Below are 14,739 nucleotides of genomic sequence, written 5' to 3' on the forward strand. Positions count from 1 at the left end.
GGCTTCCTGAATAGCGTGCCTCAACAAGCGATAAATAAATACAAACCTTTGTCCTGCTCTATCCTTCTGCTATCATTCCAAATCCAAATAACTGACTAACCTATCCACCACTTAAAATGTACTTGCATGTTTCACTATACCAATTCAACCTAAATCCTCTATGGGTCCGGAGTAGCATGCTACCTGCCGAAAAAGCGCTTTGACTCCTCGTCAGGGGTAGTAAGTGATATATAAATGCAATTACAATACAATACAATATGGAGAACAAAATAACGTGTCAGTTTCATGCATCTGAAATTGTACCTTACCAACTAGTGTCAGGGGAGTGACATTATTACAAAAAAAAGTTACCAACACTCTCTGATGGCTAGGAAGGTAGTCACATCTGCAGGATGCAAAATCCGTCAGAAAAAAATACGTTTGAATGTTGCATCATAGTTTACTGGAAGGTGCTTTAATACCTATAAGGGTTTTAAGTATCTAGAACCAAAGAAAGCTTTGTCACATGAGTTATAAAGAGCCCACCGTATTGGAGAAGATGCAGTTAAGAAAGAAGCAGCTAGCTACTGGCACATCAGTAAGAATAAAAGACACATCCAGAAGGATAATTTCTTTATTGGTGAAGCTCAAGAATAACTGAAATTTATTTTCTTTTTTTTAACCAAAATAAATAAAATTATTTACGTTACTGTGTCTGTGGCATTCAATTGATAAAATGCCTCTAGGTGGTTTCTTTATCTCATAAAAAGGTGCAGCAAAAGGAGCCCCTGACTCGAAGTCACCGGCCGTTCCCATTCCCACTGAGCCCGTGAAAAGTTTGACTGCATTTGGCACCGGGGGAAATTCATAACTCAATAACTCATTTCAGTGCGTGAAAATAGGCTTATTGTATCTATTATTTACTTTTAAACGGGGCACATCAGCCAAGTGTATAAAAAAATAAAACAGCTCATGATCAGGAAGTGGATGAAAAAAAGTCATGCTTGTTCTCTCCTGGAAAGTGCTTTAAATTGCCTTCACCGTTAAGGAGTCACTGCTTGTTCTAGCTCAGGGCACCCTCAGTTTCAGAGCATAGTACACTTAGCACCAACCCTTAAACATGATGCTACAAATATAGAGATATTAAATGCTGTCAATACAGACAACTTGTGCACCTTATTTGTGTACATTGAACAGCAGCAATCTGTCACAGAGCGTGACCACTTGATGGTCGGGTGAAGGGGGCTTTTTATTCACATATGTACATTTTTACATTTTCTTTTTGTTGGTTGGGCAGCTGCTGAGATCAAGGTGAGAGGCACCAGGGAGAGAACAATTATTTCTGAAGATGCAAACAGAGGCATGCACAACAACTGAGACCATGCACTCGAATCAGATCTTGAAAAGCACTAAATGGAGGGACAAGATGTTTAAGTCGAATGGTGAGGGCGTGAGGATGGCAGAAAGTGGAGAAGTATGCAAATATAAGGATTAGTATTAAAAGTTGGCTTGCAAATCAGAAAGGCCAACCAGAAAACAGTAAAAACGTTGTATTTTCTCGGTATATCTAAGAAAATTGATGTTTCCGACTGCTACCTACTGTCAGAAAGGCAAATGAGTCTGCTCATTAGATAGTGTAGTGCGGTGCACTTGAGATGCAACCCTTCTGGACTGTTCAATGCCAGCTCAAGACTTCCTTTACTTTGTCTCTCAGGAACCCACTACAACAAAGGTTCATGATAAATTTGAAAAAATGTTTAAAACAGGAACTTTGAAGCATTAAAATTTTTTGGAAAGGAGGAATCCGCTATTATGTGCTTACAGCTACATAGTGAGGGCAGGAGTGCATCCTTAACAGCAGCTCTCCGCCATTCCGCGTGGGGTGCGTTTAAACTAAAAACAATCTCCTGCTATATGTATTTAAAAAAGAGTGCATTAAGTGTTTGCAAACCCAGACACGTATGTCAGCAAAAAATATTTCCCTGACCTCTCAGTCGATGGCATCAATGGCAAGTGTGCTCACAACCCACAGTTCACAAGGTGGCCCTAGAGAACTATCCCTGTATTACAAGTAGTACATGGTATGGGAACCCTTTCTTTGTCACAGAAGAGACAGTCATCCTGGGAAATCTGTCCCTGTTGTCTAAGAAACGGCCCATACGAATTTCTGGCACCAGCATAGACAACACCATGACCCATATGTCCCTGCTGTCATCTATGAAGTAACAAGGGGGTTAAGGAGATTCCCCCTCTCCCCCCCCATGACACATGTGTGACTAATTCAAGTGCTAAGCAGTGGTTAAAAATGTGAGTATTCAGAAGTATGCATTTTTGCAGGACAGGTGCAGTCTGAATCTAAATGTCTGAAGTTGTACATACCAGCTCCAGGGCAAAAGTAAGTAAAAGGAGAAGGAGTGGGAGGTTAAGGATAATTATTGGTTTTTCTACTAAGCAAATAAGGTTTTATTGCTTTGCTTCCTGTTACTTTTGGAATGATAACGTGGCACGCCCAGCAACTCTTCTACACCTAATATAAATGTTAAGATCTCAGAGTGAAGGTCAGCCCTTAATGCAAACGGGAAGCATCGCACAGGCATCAGTCTCCAAGGAACACAAACGTCTCAGCATAGCTTGGACTGGCCAATTCTCTGTGCAAAACAAAAAGCCTAATAAAGTAGCAGCATAAACATTTTGAATCACAAAATTACAGAGGTTCTCTTTGGAACAAAGAGGAACAGAGCTCAGCACCTTTTTGATGTAAGTTTGAAGTGAAATAAATTTGCAGAAAATGAGTGTGTGGGGATTCCAATAGGTTGCAATGAGGAATTTAAAAGGTAAAAGTATTTCCAAGGCGAAAGGACACCTGTTTTCCACAGGATAATGTCAGGGAAAGGGTTTGGCAATGAGCCATTCTAAACCCTCCTCCAACCCCCAACATTTCCTCAAGCAGGTTTATTTACGTTAGAAAGTCTACAGTGAAGGACGGACTAAGAGTAGTCAAAGTAGGGCTGCAGTGGTTTAAGATAAGCCCTTGAAGGCGTTCAGGTTAAAGGCAGTATCCAACAAGCGCTTCAGTTCAGTCAGGTGGTTCTTCTTGTTCCCAGTGGCTGGTGCTGCTGCTGGGTCGCGGCCGGCATACCTGGAAAAAGGCAAAAATAAGTTATCAGTAAAAAGCTTTCACAACAACTTAATTGTGTTGACGGTGTTCATAAAGATGGAAACAACAAGTATTTTGTTAATGAAGATCCTTGAATGGAGAAGTGTAACCGAATATTGTGTGAAGGGCCCACAAATACAAAATCCCAGAACCATACAATCATGGAGAAAGTGGCAGGCACTTGAAGAACAAGTAACCTTCAGCAAAAATCTTTCTGGTAGAAAACATCTAACAGCAGATTTCTCACTTTTTGAATGCTCATCAGAATGGATCCGGAAACTTTTAAGAAGCATCACTTGTGGCTCCCTGCCGACATCATGACGCACGGGCCCTATATAGACATCACCTAAACTTTAAAGTGTGCAGATCTCAAATTGGAATGGCGATATCCTTTGCGATAGAGGGGCGTCCCCCAATTCGCACTCAAAAAATACAGTTTTTAAATGTTTGGAAAAATTAAAATATAATTTCAAAAAATGTTGCTTTGCAATCTTGCTTTTGATTTACATCATATTGATCTTTACATGTATTTCATGTTCTTGTTAATTCCATGTCATTACAGCATGATTGTTTGTACGTGTCTCTTGAAATTTTATCGATTTACCCAATGCATTTTGGGCTTTGGCCCTTCATCAGGGGTATTGCTACAGGAATTGAAAACGAAAAGCCAATGGTCAATGTAGGAACAACACAATGTATGATACATTATCATATATGGTGCATTAAAATAATGTTCATGCAATATCTAGAATCACACCATGGCAAAATGGTAACCCATGTGAAAGTGGATAGTTCAATGTGTTTATTGTAGAAAGAGTATCACGTGTTGTGGAGGAATGTGGTGAATGTTATCACATAGCTAGATAACATTGTTTAATTATCTCAAACGATTCAGTGAAAACACAGTGCACGAAGTTTGGGATTTTATATACGCGGTGAAATGCAAAGAGAGAATCGTAACCGCTTACTTTAAGATCTTTACTAATACGCACTCGGGTAAAAAAAACTCTTCGAGATGAAGTCTGTAAGAACAAACGCTTCGGTTAACACAAGACCGGGCTCCTGTTTCTTAAGTAAATAAAACGGGATTGTGACTGGCAAAAGCTTACCGAGTTTCAATATCTCTGAAGCGATTCCGGCGTTTCCGCGTGAGTGAAGTCAAGCCGTGGCTCACGAGTGTTTGATTGGTCGTGTGCAATATGTTGTCAGGGGTCATGTGTTGGTATTACGGTCGAGGCAAAATAAAAGATGAACTAATGGGTTAAACTGGGTTTATATATCTCCAGCCCATATCTATACGAAAAATGTGAAGTGTTAACGGTGTATTGGCATAAAATGATGCCAGTATGTAAACATTAACGCGTGTCAGTGTCACGTGATCATAGACACTGAAGAATTTGTAGTTTGGTATATTATTAGTGAAAAAACGGACAGTAGTTTCTGCGTAATGATGGCCATAGTGTGTAAACAAGTTGTATAGTTATTCAGTGTCGATGGGATACATGATAATATTCACACATAATGATTTTAACAAAAATTCAACAATAAACGATGAACAATATATATGATATATCTCAAAGAAAGCAACTCAGTTCTAATTTTTCATTTAGTCCATTCGGACTCACGGTATTAAGAAAATAGATCCAATGGCTCTCACGTTGTAATAAATGTTTGGTGTTGTCAAGTCCTTGTTCAATTATTACTTGTTCCAGTACGCAAAAACGAAGTTGGCTGATGTTGTGGTGATGTTGAATGAAGTGAACAGCTACTGGCGATTTTAGATTTTTTGTACGAATGTTGCTTTTGTGTTCATTAATCCGAATGCATATTTTTCGTTTAGTTTTTCCAATTTAAATCAGTCCACATGAACATTAAAAAAAATATACAACATTCTTGCTGTTACATGTAGCATTTACCTTTATTTTTATCGACGTGCCAGTGTGTGGATGTGGTATTGTCCCCTCTTATGATTGCGTTACAATTCCCACAATTTAAACATGGTAGTGTGCCTTTAAACTTCTTGGGTTCACTTGTGGGTGTTATAAGCATTTGTTTTAGGTTGCTAGTTCGATGATATGCGAACCGTGGTGGAGATTCGAAAATACATTTAAAATCTACTTCAGACTTCAACATGGGCCAATATTTTAGGATTATTATTTTGATTTGGTAACTTTCAATTGAATGTTTGGACACAAATACCATTCTATTAGTTTCCTTATTGGTTGTTTGTGGTCTCAATAATTCCTCTCTGGTTTTGGTGTCCGCCTTTGTTTTTGCTTCGTCAATCACTGTAGTGGGATATCATCTTTCTTTGAATTTTTTAATACATTTGTCTGCACTGTTTTCGTATAGTTCTCTTGAGGATGATATTCGTTTTAATCGCAATAGTTGAGAATATGGTAGGTGTTTTTTCAAGGAAGGTTGGTGAAATGAGTGATGATGTAAAAAGTTATTGCGATCAGTTGATTTGGTGTAAACCTCAGTTGTTAATCGTCTGTTTGAAAGTTTAATCCGTGTGCCAAGAAAGGTTATTTCACTTGTGCTTTTAGAAGCGGTGAATTCAATTCGATGATCGATTTTGTTCAAATTCTCAATAGCTTCCAACAACATTGATACAGAACCGTTCCATAAAATAAAAATATCATCTACATACCTTTTATAGAGTATTAGATGTTCTTTCCATGTTGTCTGGCTGAGAATGTTATCAATTTCAAAACGGTACATAAACAGGTTTGCATATGTAGGCGCGGCACAGTTGCCCATTGAAGTTCCAGATGTTTGAATGTAAAATCTGTCTTGCCATTTGAAATAAGAATGAGGGTAAATTGTAGGAGTTCCATCAGAAATATTTTCAGTGAATGATCTTTTTCACTGGTGATTAGGAATGATTCAACAGCTGTGATGCCAAGGTTGTGCGGAATAGATGTATATAGAGATTTTACGTCGATGGTGCAGAGGATGGTATGGTCTGTAATCCATTCTTTGATGTCTTCTAGGATGTTGAGAAAAGTGGTTGTGTACTCGGTTGTATTAGTGTGACGGATTTTTGGCCACTGGTGTGTGTGTCATCCGATAAGGAGGCATCTGTATCCGACGTTCTTCCTTGTTGAAATCTGTGTTGTTGACATCTCTGTGCATAAATGTCTGCCCAATTATATACCTCCCCTAATTTATAGTCCGTGGTGTCGCGATGAAATTTCCTAATTTTTCTATCATTGGTTTCCTTCCTGTATATGTCTAATTTTTGATTGAGATCTTCTAGCATCTTATCCATTTCATCTTTTGTCATCATATCATGCAGTTCATATTTGAGTTGAGATATTTCCTTGTTGAGATCTTCAACAAAACAATTTACAGAAAAATGGCAAACCATTTTCAATAAGTGCTATTTAGACCTCATTTTATTGATTGTGGAAGAATTGGGAAAAAGTTTGGAAGATTCCAAATCAAATCTGAACGGAGGTATATAAACCCAGTTTAACCCATTAGTTCATCTTTTATTTTTATTTTGCCGTGACCGTAATACCAACACGTGACCCCTGACAACCTATTGCGCCCGACCAATCAAACACTTGTGAGCCACGGATTGACTTCACTCACGTGGAAATGCCAGAATCTCTTCAGAGATTTTGAAACTCTGTAAGCTTTTACCAGTTACAATCCCGTTTTATTTACTTAAGAAACAGGAGCCCGGTCTTGTGTTAACCGAAGCGTTTATGTTCTTACAGACTTCATCTCGAAGAATTTTTTTACCCGAGTGCGTATTGGTAAAGATCTTAAAGTAATCGGTTACGATTCTCTCTTTGTATTTCACCGCATATATAAAATCACAAACTTCGTGCACCGTGTGTTTTCACTGAATCGTTTGAGATAGTTAAATAATGTTATCTAGCTATGTGATAACATTCACCACATTCCTTCACAACACGTGATATCTTTATACAATAAACACATTGAACTATCGACTTTCACATGGGTTGCCACTTTGCCATGGTGTGATTCTAGATATTGCATGAACATTATTTTAATGCACCATATATGATAATGTATCATACATTGTTTTGTTCCTACATTGAACATTGGTTATTCGTTTTCAATTCCTGTAGCAATACCCCTGATGAAAGGCCAAAGCCCGAAATGCATTGGGTAAATCGATAAAATTCAAGAGATATGTACAAACAATCATGCTGTAATGACATGGAATTAACAACAACATGAAATGCATGTAAAGATGAATTTGATGTAAATAAAAAGCAAGATTGCAAAGCAACATTTTTTGAAATAATTTTTTAATTTTTCCAAACATTTAAAAACTGTATTTTTTGAGTGTGAATTGGGCGATGCCCCTCTATTGCAGAGGATAGCGCTATTCCTAGATTTTAATACTCTCCCTCTCAGGAAAACTCGTACAACCAACCATTTTACACAAGTGTACGCATTTAAACTGAATACGAGTGCGTGAGACTTTCATAGCATTTTTTATTCAGATCTCAAATTGGGACATTTTTAAATTAAAGTCTAGTTCACACAATGAGGAGGAAGAGTGAGAAATCTGTGGTTAGACAGAGTTTCTACCAGAAAAAGTGTAACTTGTTATTCTGACAGACTCCTAACCGCAGATTCCTCAATTTTTGACTAGATACTAAAGCAGTACCTCCTAGGTAGGGTGTGTGTACACTGACAGAATCCAAAAAGTGCTGAAGAAACAAACACACAAAGTGCGCTTCTCAATGTATCGGATTGTCCAGACAGTAGTTCTTCAAGAAAGTATGGGGGGGAAACCCACGTTGCTGTATGGTAAATATCCAGGACAGTAACCACACATGCCAAAGCAGTGGTAGCAGCCTTGGCTCTGCTGGAGTATGCCCATACGACCCCTGGGGGCTATTTTTGGCTAATGCCCAGCAGATCTTTATGCAGAGTGCGATCCAACAAGAGATGGTGCTCTTCTGCTTAGTCTTGCCTTTCTTTGCTCCACTGAATCCGATAAAGAGTTGACCGAACGCAGTGTTCTCTAATACAATTAATAAAGAAACTATGGACCCTTTTTGGATCTAATGGATGGTCTCTCTCCTCTTCAGAGGGTTGAGTCGGAGCAAAGAATGCCAGAAGGGTGATGTTCTGCTCGACATCAAATGGAGCTACTACCTTTAGAAGGAAGGAGGCTTGATTCCGCTGAACCAGTTTTTTGGCTAAAAGTTGGTGTAGGGTGAGTTGACAGACAGCTCGTAGCTCACTCACCAGCAGTGGGAATGTTTTGGCTATAAGAAATGCTAGTTTGAGGGTGAGCATCCGAAGAAGACAGCTGTGGAGTGGTTTGAAAGGAGCACACATGAGGAATGTAATAACCAAGCTCAAATGCCGTAAGGGCATATGAAACAGGAAAGAGGGAAACATGTATTGTAAACCCTAAAGAAAACCCTCAATTAAATGTGATTTAAACAAAGGGTTCTGGTCCGGCAACTACAAAAAGACCGACAAATGATACCCTTTAAAACTGCCCAATGCACCTCCTTGCTGGGCTAGGGACAAGTCTAACTGTCGCCTGGGACAATTAGCTTTGGACTCAATCCTTGATCGGTCTCTTGTGTAGCCACACTTGTGGTATGAATGCTATGTAGGAAGCCATCATTCCTAGTAATTTTCCCACAGTCCTCACGTCAGATTGTCCCTTCTGGTAATGGATAGCTTATTGAGTAATAGCCAGGACTCTGTTCTCACATGGAATTGCCTTCACTTGTACAGTGTTTATTTTTGCTTCCAAGAAGATCTTGTCCTGTTCTGAAGTGGGTGAAGACTTCTTCATGTTTATCGTGAACCCCAGTCTGTGGAGTGTCATCATCACTGTTCTTACTTTACTTTTCTGGTGGTAGCCCGGGGGTGGCCCGTAAATTGGCTCTTTTCCTGGCGGTGGCTTCAATGATGGGGGCCCACCACCGCATTGCCCAGAATATATGCAAGATCTTTTGAAAAATGTTTGTATCTCTCGACCTGGTGAGGGTGGTGTCAATGACCTGCAAGTTGACAGTTCCTTGAAAGCCTCTCTTCGCTGGTCCAAGATGCTTAGGAGCATTGGCAGAATGGACTCTTACTCTGCTAGAGTAAGAATGTTTCCAGCAGAAAGTATAATTATAACAAACTTCTTATCCCAATGGACCTCATCCCATTCTTCCGCCCTTTTGATCAGTTGGTTATACAATGCAATGTCATCTGGGGGAAGCGGCTTATACAGAAAAGTATCCACCACTTCCTCGGGTGAATCTTGCCATTGCTCCTTGATACTATCAGATCTTACCATTGCTCTTTGATGCTATCAGACCTTTTGACGTCCTGGAACTCTGGATCCTCCTCTTCTTTTGGCTCTGGCGTCATTGGGGGTTCCAGCCCCCCCCCAAATCTTTCTCCTCCTGTGCGCTCTACGTTGAAGGTTTTAGCAGTATTTGAAATGCCTGGAAGGAGGCATCGAAGTCCGACTTTTGGAAGAATTGTGGCCATTTTGGCCACATGCCGTCTTTTCTTGCGCACAGTTTCGAGAGTGCATTCTTCGGTGTTGAATGAAGTTACCAATCTTTTCTTCAGCATCGAAGTTTCAGATGCTGTTGGCTGGGCTGCAGACGTCTTGGATTTATCCCAACTTCAATAGTCTTTCGACACCAGTGTCTTCTCGTAGGCCCGCCACCTGTGTTATCCTTTGAATGGGACCAGAAGGGCTACCTTTTGCCTCAACTTGCCTTCGTTCAGTGAAACCTTTGGCGTTGAGGCAGTGTTTTGTGGGTTAGAGTCCAAAGCTTTTGGCTCGACCGCTCCCATCTTTTTCCACCTTACGCGAGTGCGCTTCTCCTTCAACTTCTTGCGTTCCGGTGCAACATCGATCTCTCTCGGCATCCGAGCCCTCTCCATCTGCTTCCTCTGTGGCATCATCCTCCTACTCGCCTTATATTCAGAGGTAGCTCTGTGAGGTTTCCTTTAGCCCTTGCATGGCATAGTGTGTGTGCAATTGCTTTCCCCATGCCACCAGCATCTTCGGTTTGAATTCTGCAGAGGACTCACAGTTATTAGAGTGGTGGTCTCTTGGCAGGCGGATATTGCACACCTGTTGATTGTCTCTCTGTGCAAACTTGTGGTGGCATTCTGGCCAGAAAAAGGAAAGGTGTGCTCTACACCACATGCAGAGCAGGGGGGCCCCCACATGTCCATGCATTCCTCATTCTTCTCCATCTTTCGCTGTACACACGTTCCAGTTCAGTGTTTTTCAGTGGAAGTTGGTGAAAATCTCTGGAAAGGATTCTCTAATGCGATAATTTTGGATTTTTCTCAAAGATTCCCAGTTTGTTTTCTTTCCTCTTCCTGTCGATGATCGGAGAGCTTCAGCGTTGCTTCCAGACCCAAAGGCCGGAAAAAAAAGAATCGTCAGATAGTGACTGTTAGAACTGGCTGTCTCTAGTTGGCAGAGGTTGAATATGCTACTTACCAGTATGCATCTGTTCTTGGCATGTAGGGCTGCTAACATTCATATCTTAGCATTAGATCGCCGCCTAGTGTTGGGTCCGGATGATCGCACATTGTTGTCCTGGAAGAGTCTTCGAAGTATCCTGAGATAGGTGGCTCCTCCCCTGGACTACAGTGCGCATGGGCATCGGCTCCATCCCCAGATTGTTTTTCGCCATTGTGGCAGAGGATGGAGTGAAAAGTGTAAAGGATGTCCATGCTAATGATTGAATACAATAGTATATCTGCAGCTGCGACAGGCACCGGGGAGGAGGGTGGGCGATATGAATGTTAGCAGCCCTACATGCCAAGAACAGATGCATACTGGTAAGTAGCATATTCAGTTCGAGGCATGTGGGCTGCTAAATTCATATCTTAGCATAGAATACATAGCAGTCCCTCCATCAGCGGCGGTTGCCCGTGCCAGCTGCAGAAACCTGAAAAAGTGTCTTGAGAACAGCCTGTCCTACAGCCGCTTGCTGTTTGGAATGTACATCAACACAGTAGTGTTTTGTAAAGGTATGTGGTGTAATCCACGTGGCTGCTCTGCAAATGTCCTCTAGAGGAATGTTTCCTAGGAAAGCCATGGATGCCCCCAATTTGCGTGTGGAGTGCGCCTTTGGGGGTATTGTTAAAGTGCGCTTGGCTTTTTGATAACAGATTTGAATGCACTTAACAATCCATCTGGCTATTCCTGCTTTGGAAATTGGGTTGCCTTTGTGTTGTGGTGAGAAGGCAACAAAAAGTTGTTTCGTTTTCCTAAAGTGTTGTGTCCTGTCTATGTAGTACATCAATGCCCTCCGTACGTCTAACGTATGGAGCATTCTTTCCGCCACTGTTTGTGGGTTCTGGAAGAATGCCGGCAAATCGATAGTTTGGTTGAGATGAAAATGTGACACCACCTTTGGAAGGAATTTGGGGTTAGTACGTAGCACTACCCTATTTGGATGAATCTGAATGAATGGCTCTTGGATTGTGAGCGCTTGTAGCTCACTAACACGCCTTAGTGACGTAATAGCAATTAGGAAAGCAACTTTCCACGTTAGGAATTGCAGTTCACACGAGTGCAGTGGCTCAAATGGTGGTCCCATCAGTCTGGTGAGGACCACATTGAGGTTCCACACCGGAGCTGGCGGTGTTCTTGGGGGAATGACTCGTTTCAGACCTTCAAGAAACGCTTTAATGGCAGGCACCCTGAAGACCGAGAGATGCTGCCTGTTTTGAAGGTAAGCTGCGATGGCGGATAGATGTATCCGAATAGAAGTGAACGCTAGTTTGCACTTATAAAGGTGTAACAGATAGCAAATGATGTTAGGAATAGATGCATCTAGCGGGTTTATGTCATTGTCTGCACAGTAAATGACAAAACGCTTCCATTTTGCGGCATAGCATGCTCTGGTTGACGGCTTCCTCGCCTCCTTGATGATGTTCATGCATTCAGGAGGTAGGTTGAGGTATCCAAACTCTAAGACTTCAGGAGCCAGATCGCTAGGTTGAGCTGTTGCGGATCTGGATGCTGAATTTCTCCATGGTTCTGCGTCAGAAGTCTGGGCGTGAGGCGCAGTCTTTGATGCGGTACCACTGAGAGTTCGAGGAACGTGGTGTACCAGGCCTGGCGCGCCCACGTTGGAGCAACTAGGATGAGTGTCATCGAGTGTTGCCTTAGTTTTCTCGCCACCAGTGGTATCAGAGGTGTCGGGGGAAAAGCGTACGCAAATTTGCCTAACCAGTTCATCCATATCGCATTGCCCTGCGATTGCGGGTGTGGGAACCTGGCGGCGAAGCTTTGGCATTTTGCGTTCTCCCTTGTGGCGAACAGGTCTATGTTTGGACGACCCCACCTTTGGAAGTACGGCTGGAGTACTGATGGATGTATCTCCCACTCGTGCATTTGATGGCTGTATCTGCTGAGCAGATCCGCCATCTGATTGTCCTTCCCTGGGAGGTGTTCTGCCATGAGGAAGATGTTCCTCTGAATGGCCCACTTCCACATGCTCTGAGCCAGGTGAGACAGCTGCGGTGAGTGGGTGCCCCCCTGCTTTTGGATGTAGTACATCGCGGTCATGTTGTCCGTCCGGACTAACACCACTTTGTTGCACAGATGTACAATGAAGGACTTGAGCGCCATGAAGATCGCCATCAGTTCTAGATAGTTGATGTGCATCTTCTGTTGCTGCGTCGTCCATAGTCCCTGCACCGTGTAAGTGAGCAGATGAGCTCCCCATCCCTGGAGAGATGCGTCCGTTGTCAGGATAACCTGTGGCACTGGCTCCTGGAACAGTCGGCCCTTGCAAAGGTTGTGTGGAGTCCACCAATGCAGAGAGTTGTATGCCCGACTGGTAACCAACACTAGGTCTGTTAATTGTCCCTGAGCCTGTGTCCACTGATTTGCTAAGCACTCCTGGAGCGGGCGCATATGCAACCGTGCGTGAGGGACTATGAAGATGCAGGAGGCCATCATGCCTATCAACTGCATGAACACTCTTGCTGGAAGTGAGTGTCTCGGTCTGAACTTCTGGATTAGAGACTGCATGCTGTCTATCCTGACCTGGTTTGGTTGCGCCTTGGCCGTCAGGGTATTGATTGTCGCACCCAGAAACTGCCGGACATGTGCCGGCTGAAGGTGTGACTTTGGGTAATTCAACGAGAAACCCAGGTCGTGAAGGAGGTGAATGGTAGTCGACATGTCCGCGGCGCACTGTTGTTCCGACCTGGCTTGAACGAGCCAGTCGTCGAGGTAGGGGTAGACATGGATGTTCTGCCTCCTGAGGTGCGCTGCTACTGTCGCCAGGCACTTGGTAAACACCCTTGGGGCTGTTGTGACTCCGAAGGGTAGGACTTTGAACTGATAATGCGTGCCTTGGATAGTGAACCTGAGGTACTTTCTGTGGGACGGGTGTAGTGGAATGTGGAAATAAGCATCCTTGAGGTCTAAGGTTGCTAAGAAGTCTCCTTTGTTTAACATAGGAAGAATCTGTTGCAGTGTAAGCATATGGAAATGCTCTGACAGTATATACAGATTGAGGGGACGGAGATCCAGAATTGGTCTGAGAGATCCGTCCTTCTTTGGAATGAGGAAGTACAGGGAATATACCCCTGTGCCTTCCTCCCCCACTGGCACGAGCTCGATTGCTCCTTTTTGCAGCATCACCACCACTTCCTGCTGCAATAAGTGCAAGTGCTCTGCGGACATAGGTCTTTGCCTTGGTGGAATGTTGGGTGGAGTGGATTTTAACTCTAGACAATAACCGTACTGGATAAGTTGTCGCACCCACCTGTCTGTGGTGATGTTGATCCAGACGGGCAGGAACTGCTGTAGTCTCCCCCCGACAGGTGTTAAGTGGTCGGGGGGCAGTGACAGAGAGTCACTGGTTGCTTGGGGCAGAGGAGCGTGAATTGTTGGTCCCTCTGCCGCGTCCTTTGTTGCTGTTTCCCCTGTAGCCCCTCTTGTTCTGTTTGGGGTACGAGGATTGTGCTCCACCTCTAGGGAACTGTGACTGCTGACCCATCTGTCCTCTGGTGACTCCACGGGCACCTGAGCGACGAAAACTACTGCCACGAAACTGCTGTGATTGTAGGGCCCCCATAGATTTAGCAGTTTCGGTGTCTTTTTTAATTTTTTCCAGGGTGGTGTCAACATCTGGACCAAACAGTCTATCAGGATTGACTGGTTGATTAAGTATGGTTGTTTGAATGTCAGGTTTAAACCCCGATATGCGGAGCCACGCCTGTCGTCTCAGCATGACACTGGTGTTAATGGCCCTAGCGGCTGTGTCCGCGGCATCAAGTGCACACTTTATGGCCGCGTTGGAGATCAGTTGTCCTTCCTGTATAATCATTTTGGTGCCCTCTTGAAACTGCGGAGGCAGGTGTTGCACAATTTGCTCTAGTGTGTCGTAATGTGACCTATCATAACGAGCCAGTAGTGCCTGTGTATTTGCAATACGCCAGAAATTGGCAGCTTGCGCAGCCACTCTTTTGCCTCCTGCCTCTAGCACTTTGGACTCCTTATCCGGGGGAGGAGCTTCACCCGTTGTTTGGGAGTTGGCCCTTTTACGGGCATTTGCGACCACAAGGGAGTCAAGCGGCAACTGTCCCCGAATGTATGCAGGGTC

General features: G+C 43.1%; 1 protein-coding gene across 4 annotated transcripts in view; it reads right to left on the reverse strand.

The window, feature by feature from the left end:
* Positions 1 to 599: 599 nt before the first annotated feature.
* Positions 600 to 14,739, reverse strand: part of OGDH (oxoglutarate dehydrogenase) — a 514,759-nt gene continuing 500,619 nt past the window's right edge. For 3 of the 4 annotated variants that reach the window (XM_086943425.1, XM_086943426.1, XM_086943424.1), the window contains one exon: positions 600 to 3,118. In XM_086943425.1, coding sequence (XP_086799551.1) covers positions 2,998 to 3,118 — 121 coding nt within the window. In that variant the 3' untranslated portion in view covers positions 600 to 2,997. The remainder of the gene's footprint in view (positions 3,119 to 14,739) is intronic. The other variant, XM_086943427.1, reaches the window with a different exon arrangement.

The sequence above is a fragment of the Lissotriton vulgaris genome, chromosome 11, assembly GCF_964263255.1.
Source record: "Lissotriton vulgaris chromosome 11, aLisVul1.2, whole genome shotgun sequence".
NCBI classification, from domain to species: Eukaryota; Metazoa; Chordata; class Amphibia; order Caudata; family Salamandridae; genus Lissotriton; species Lissotriton vulgaris.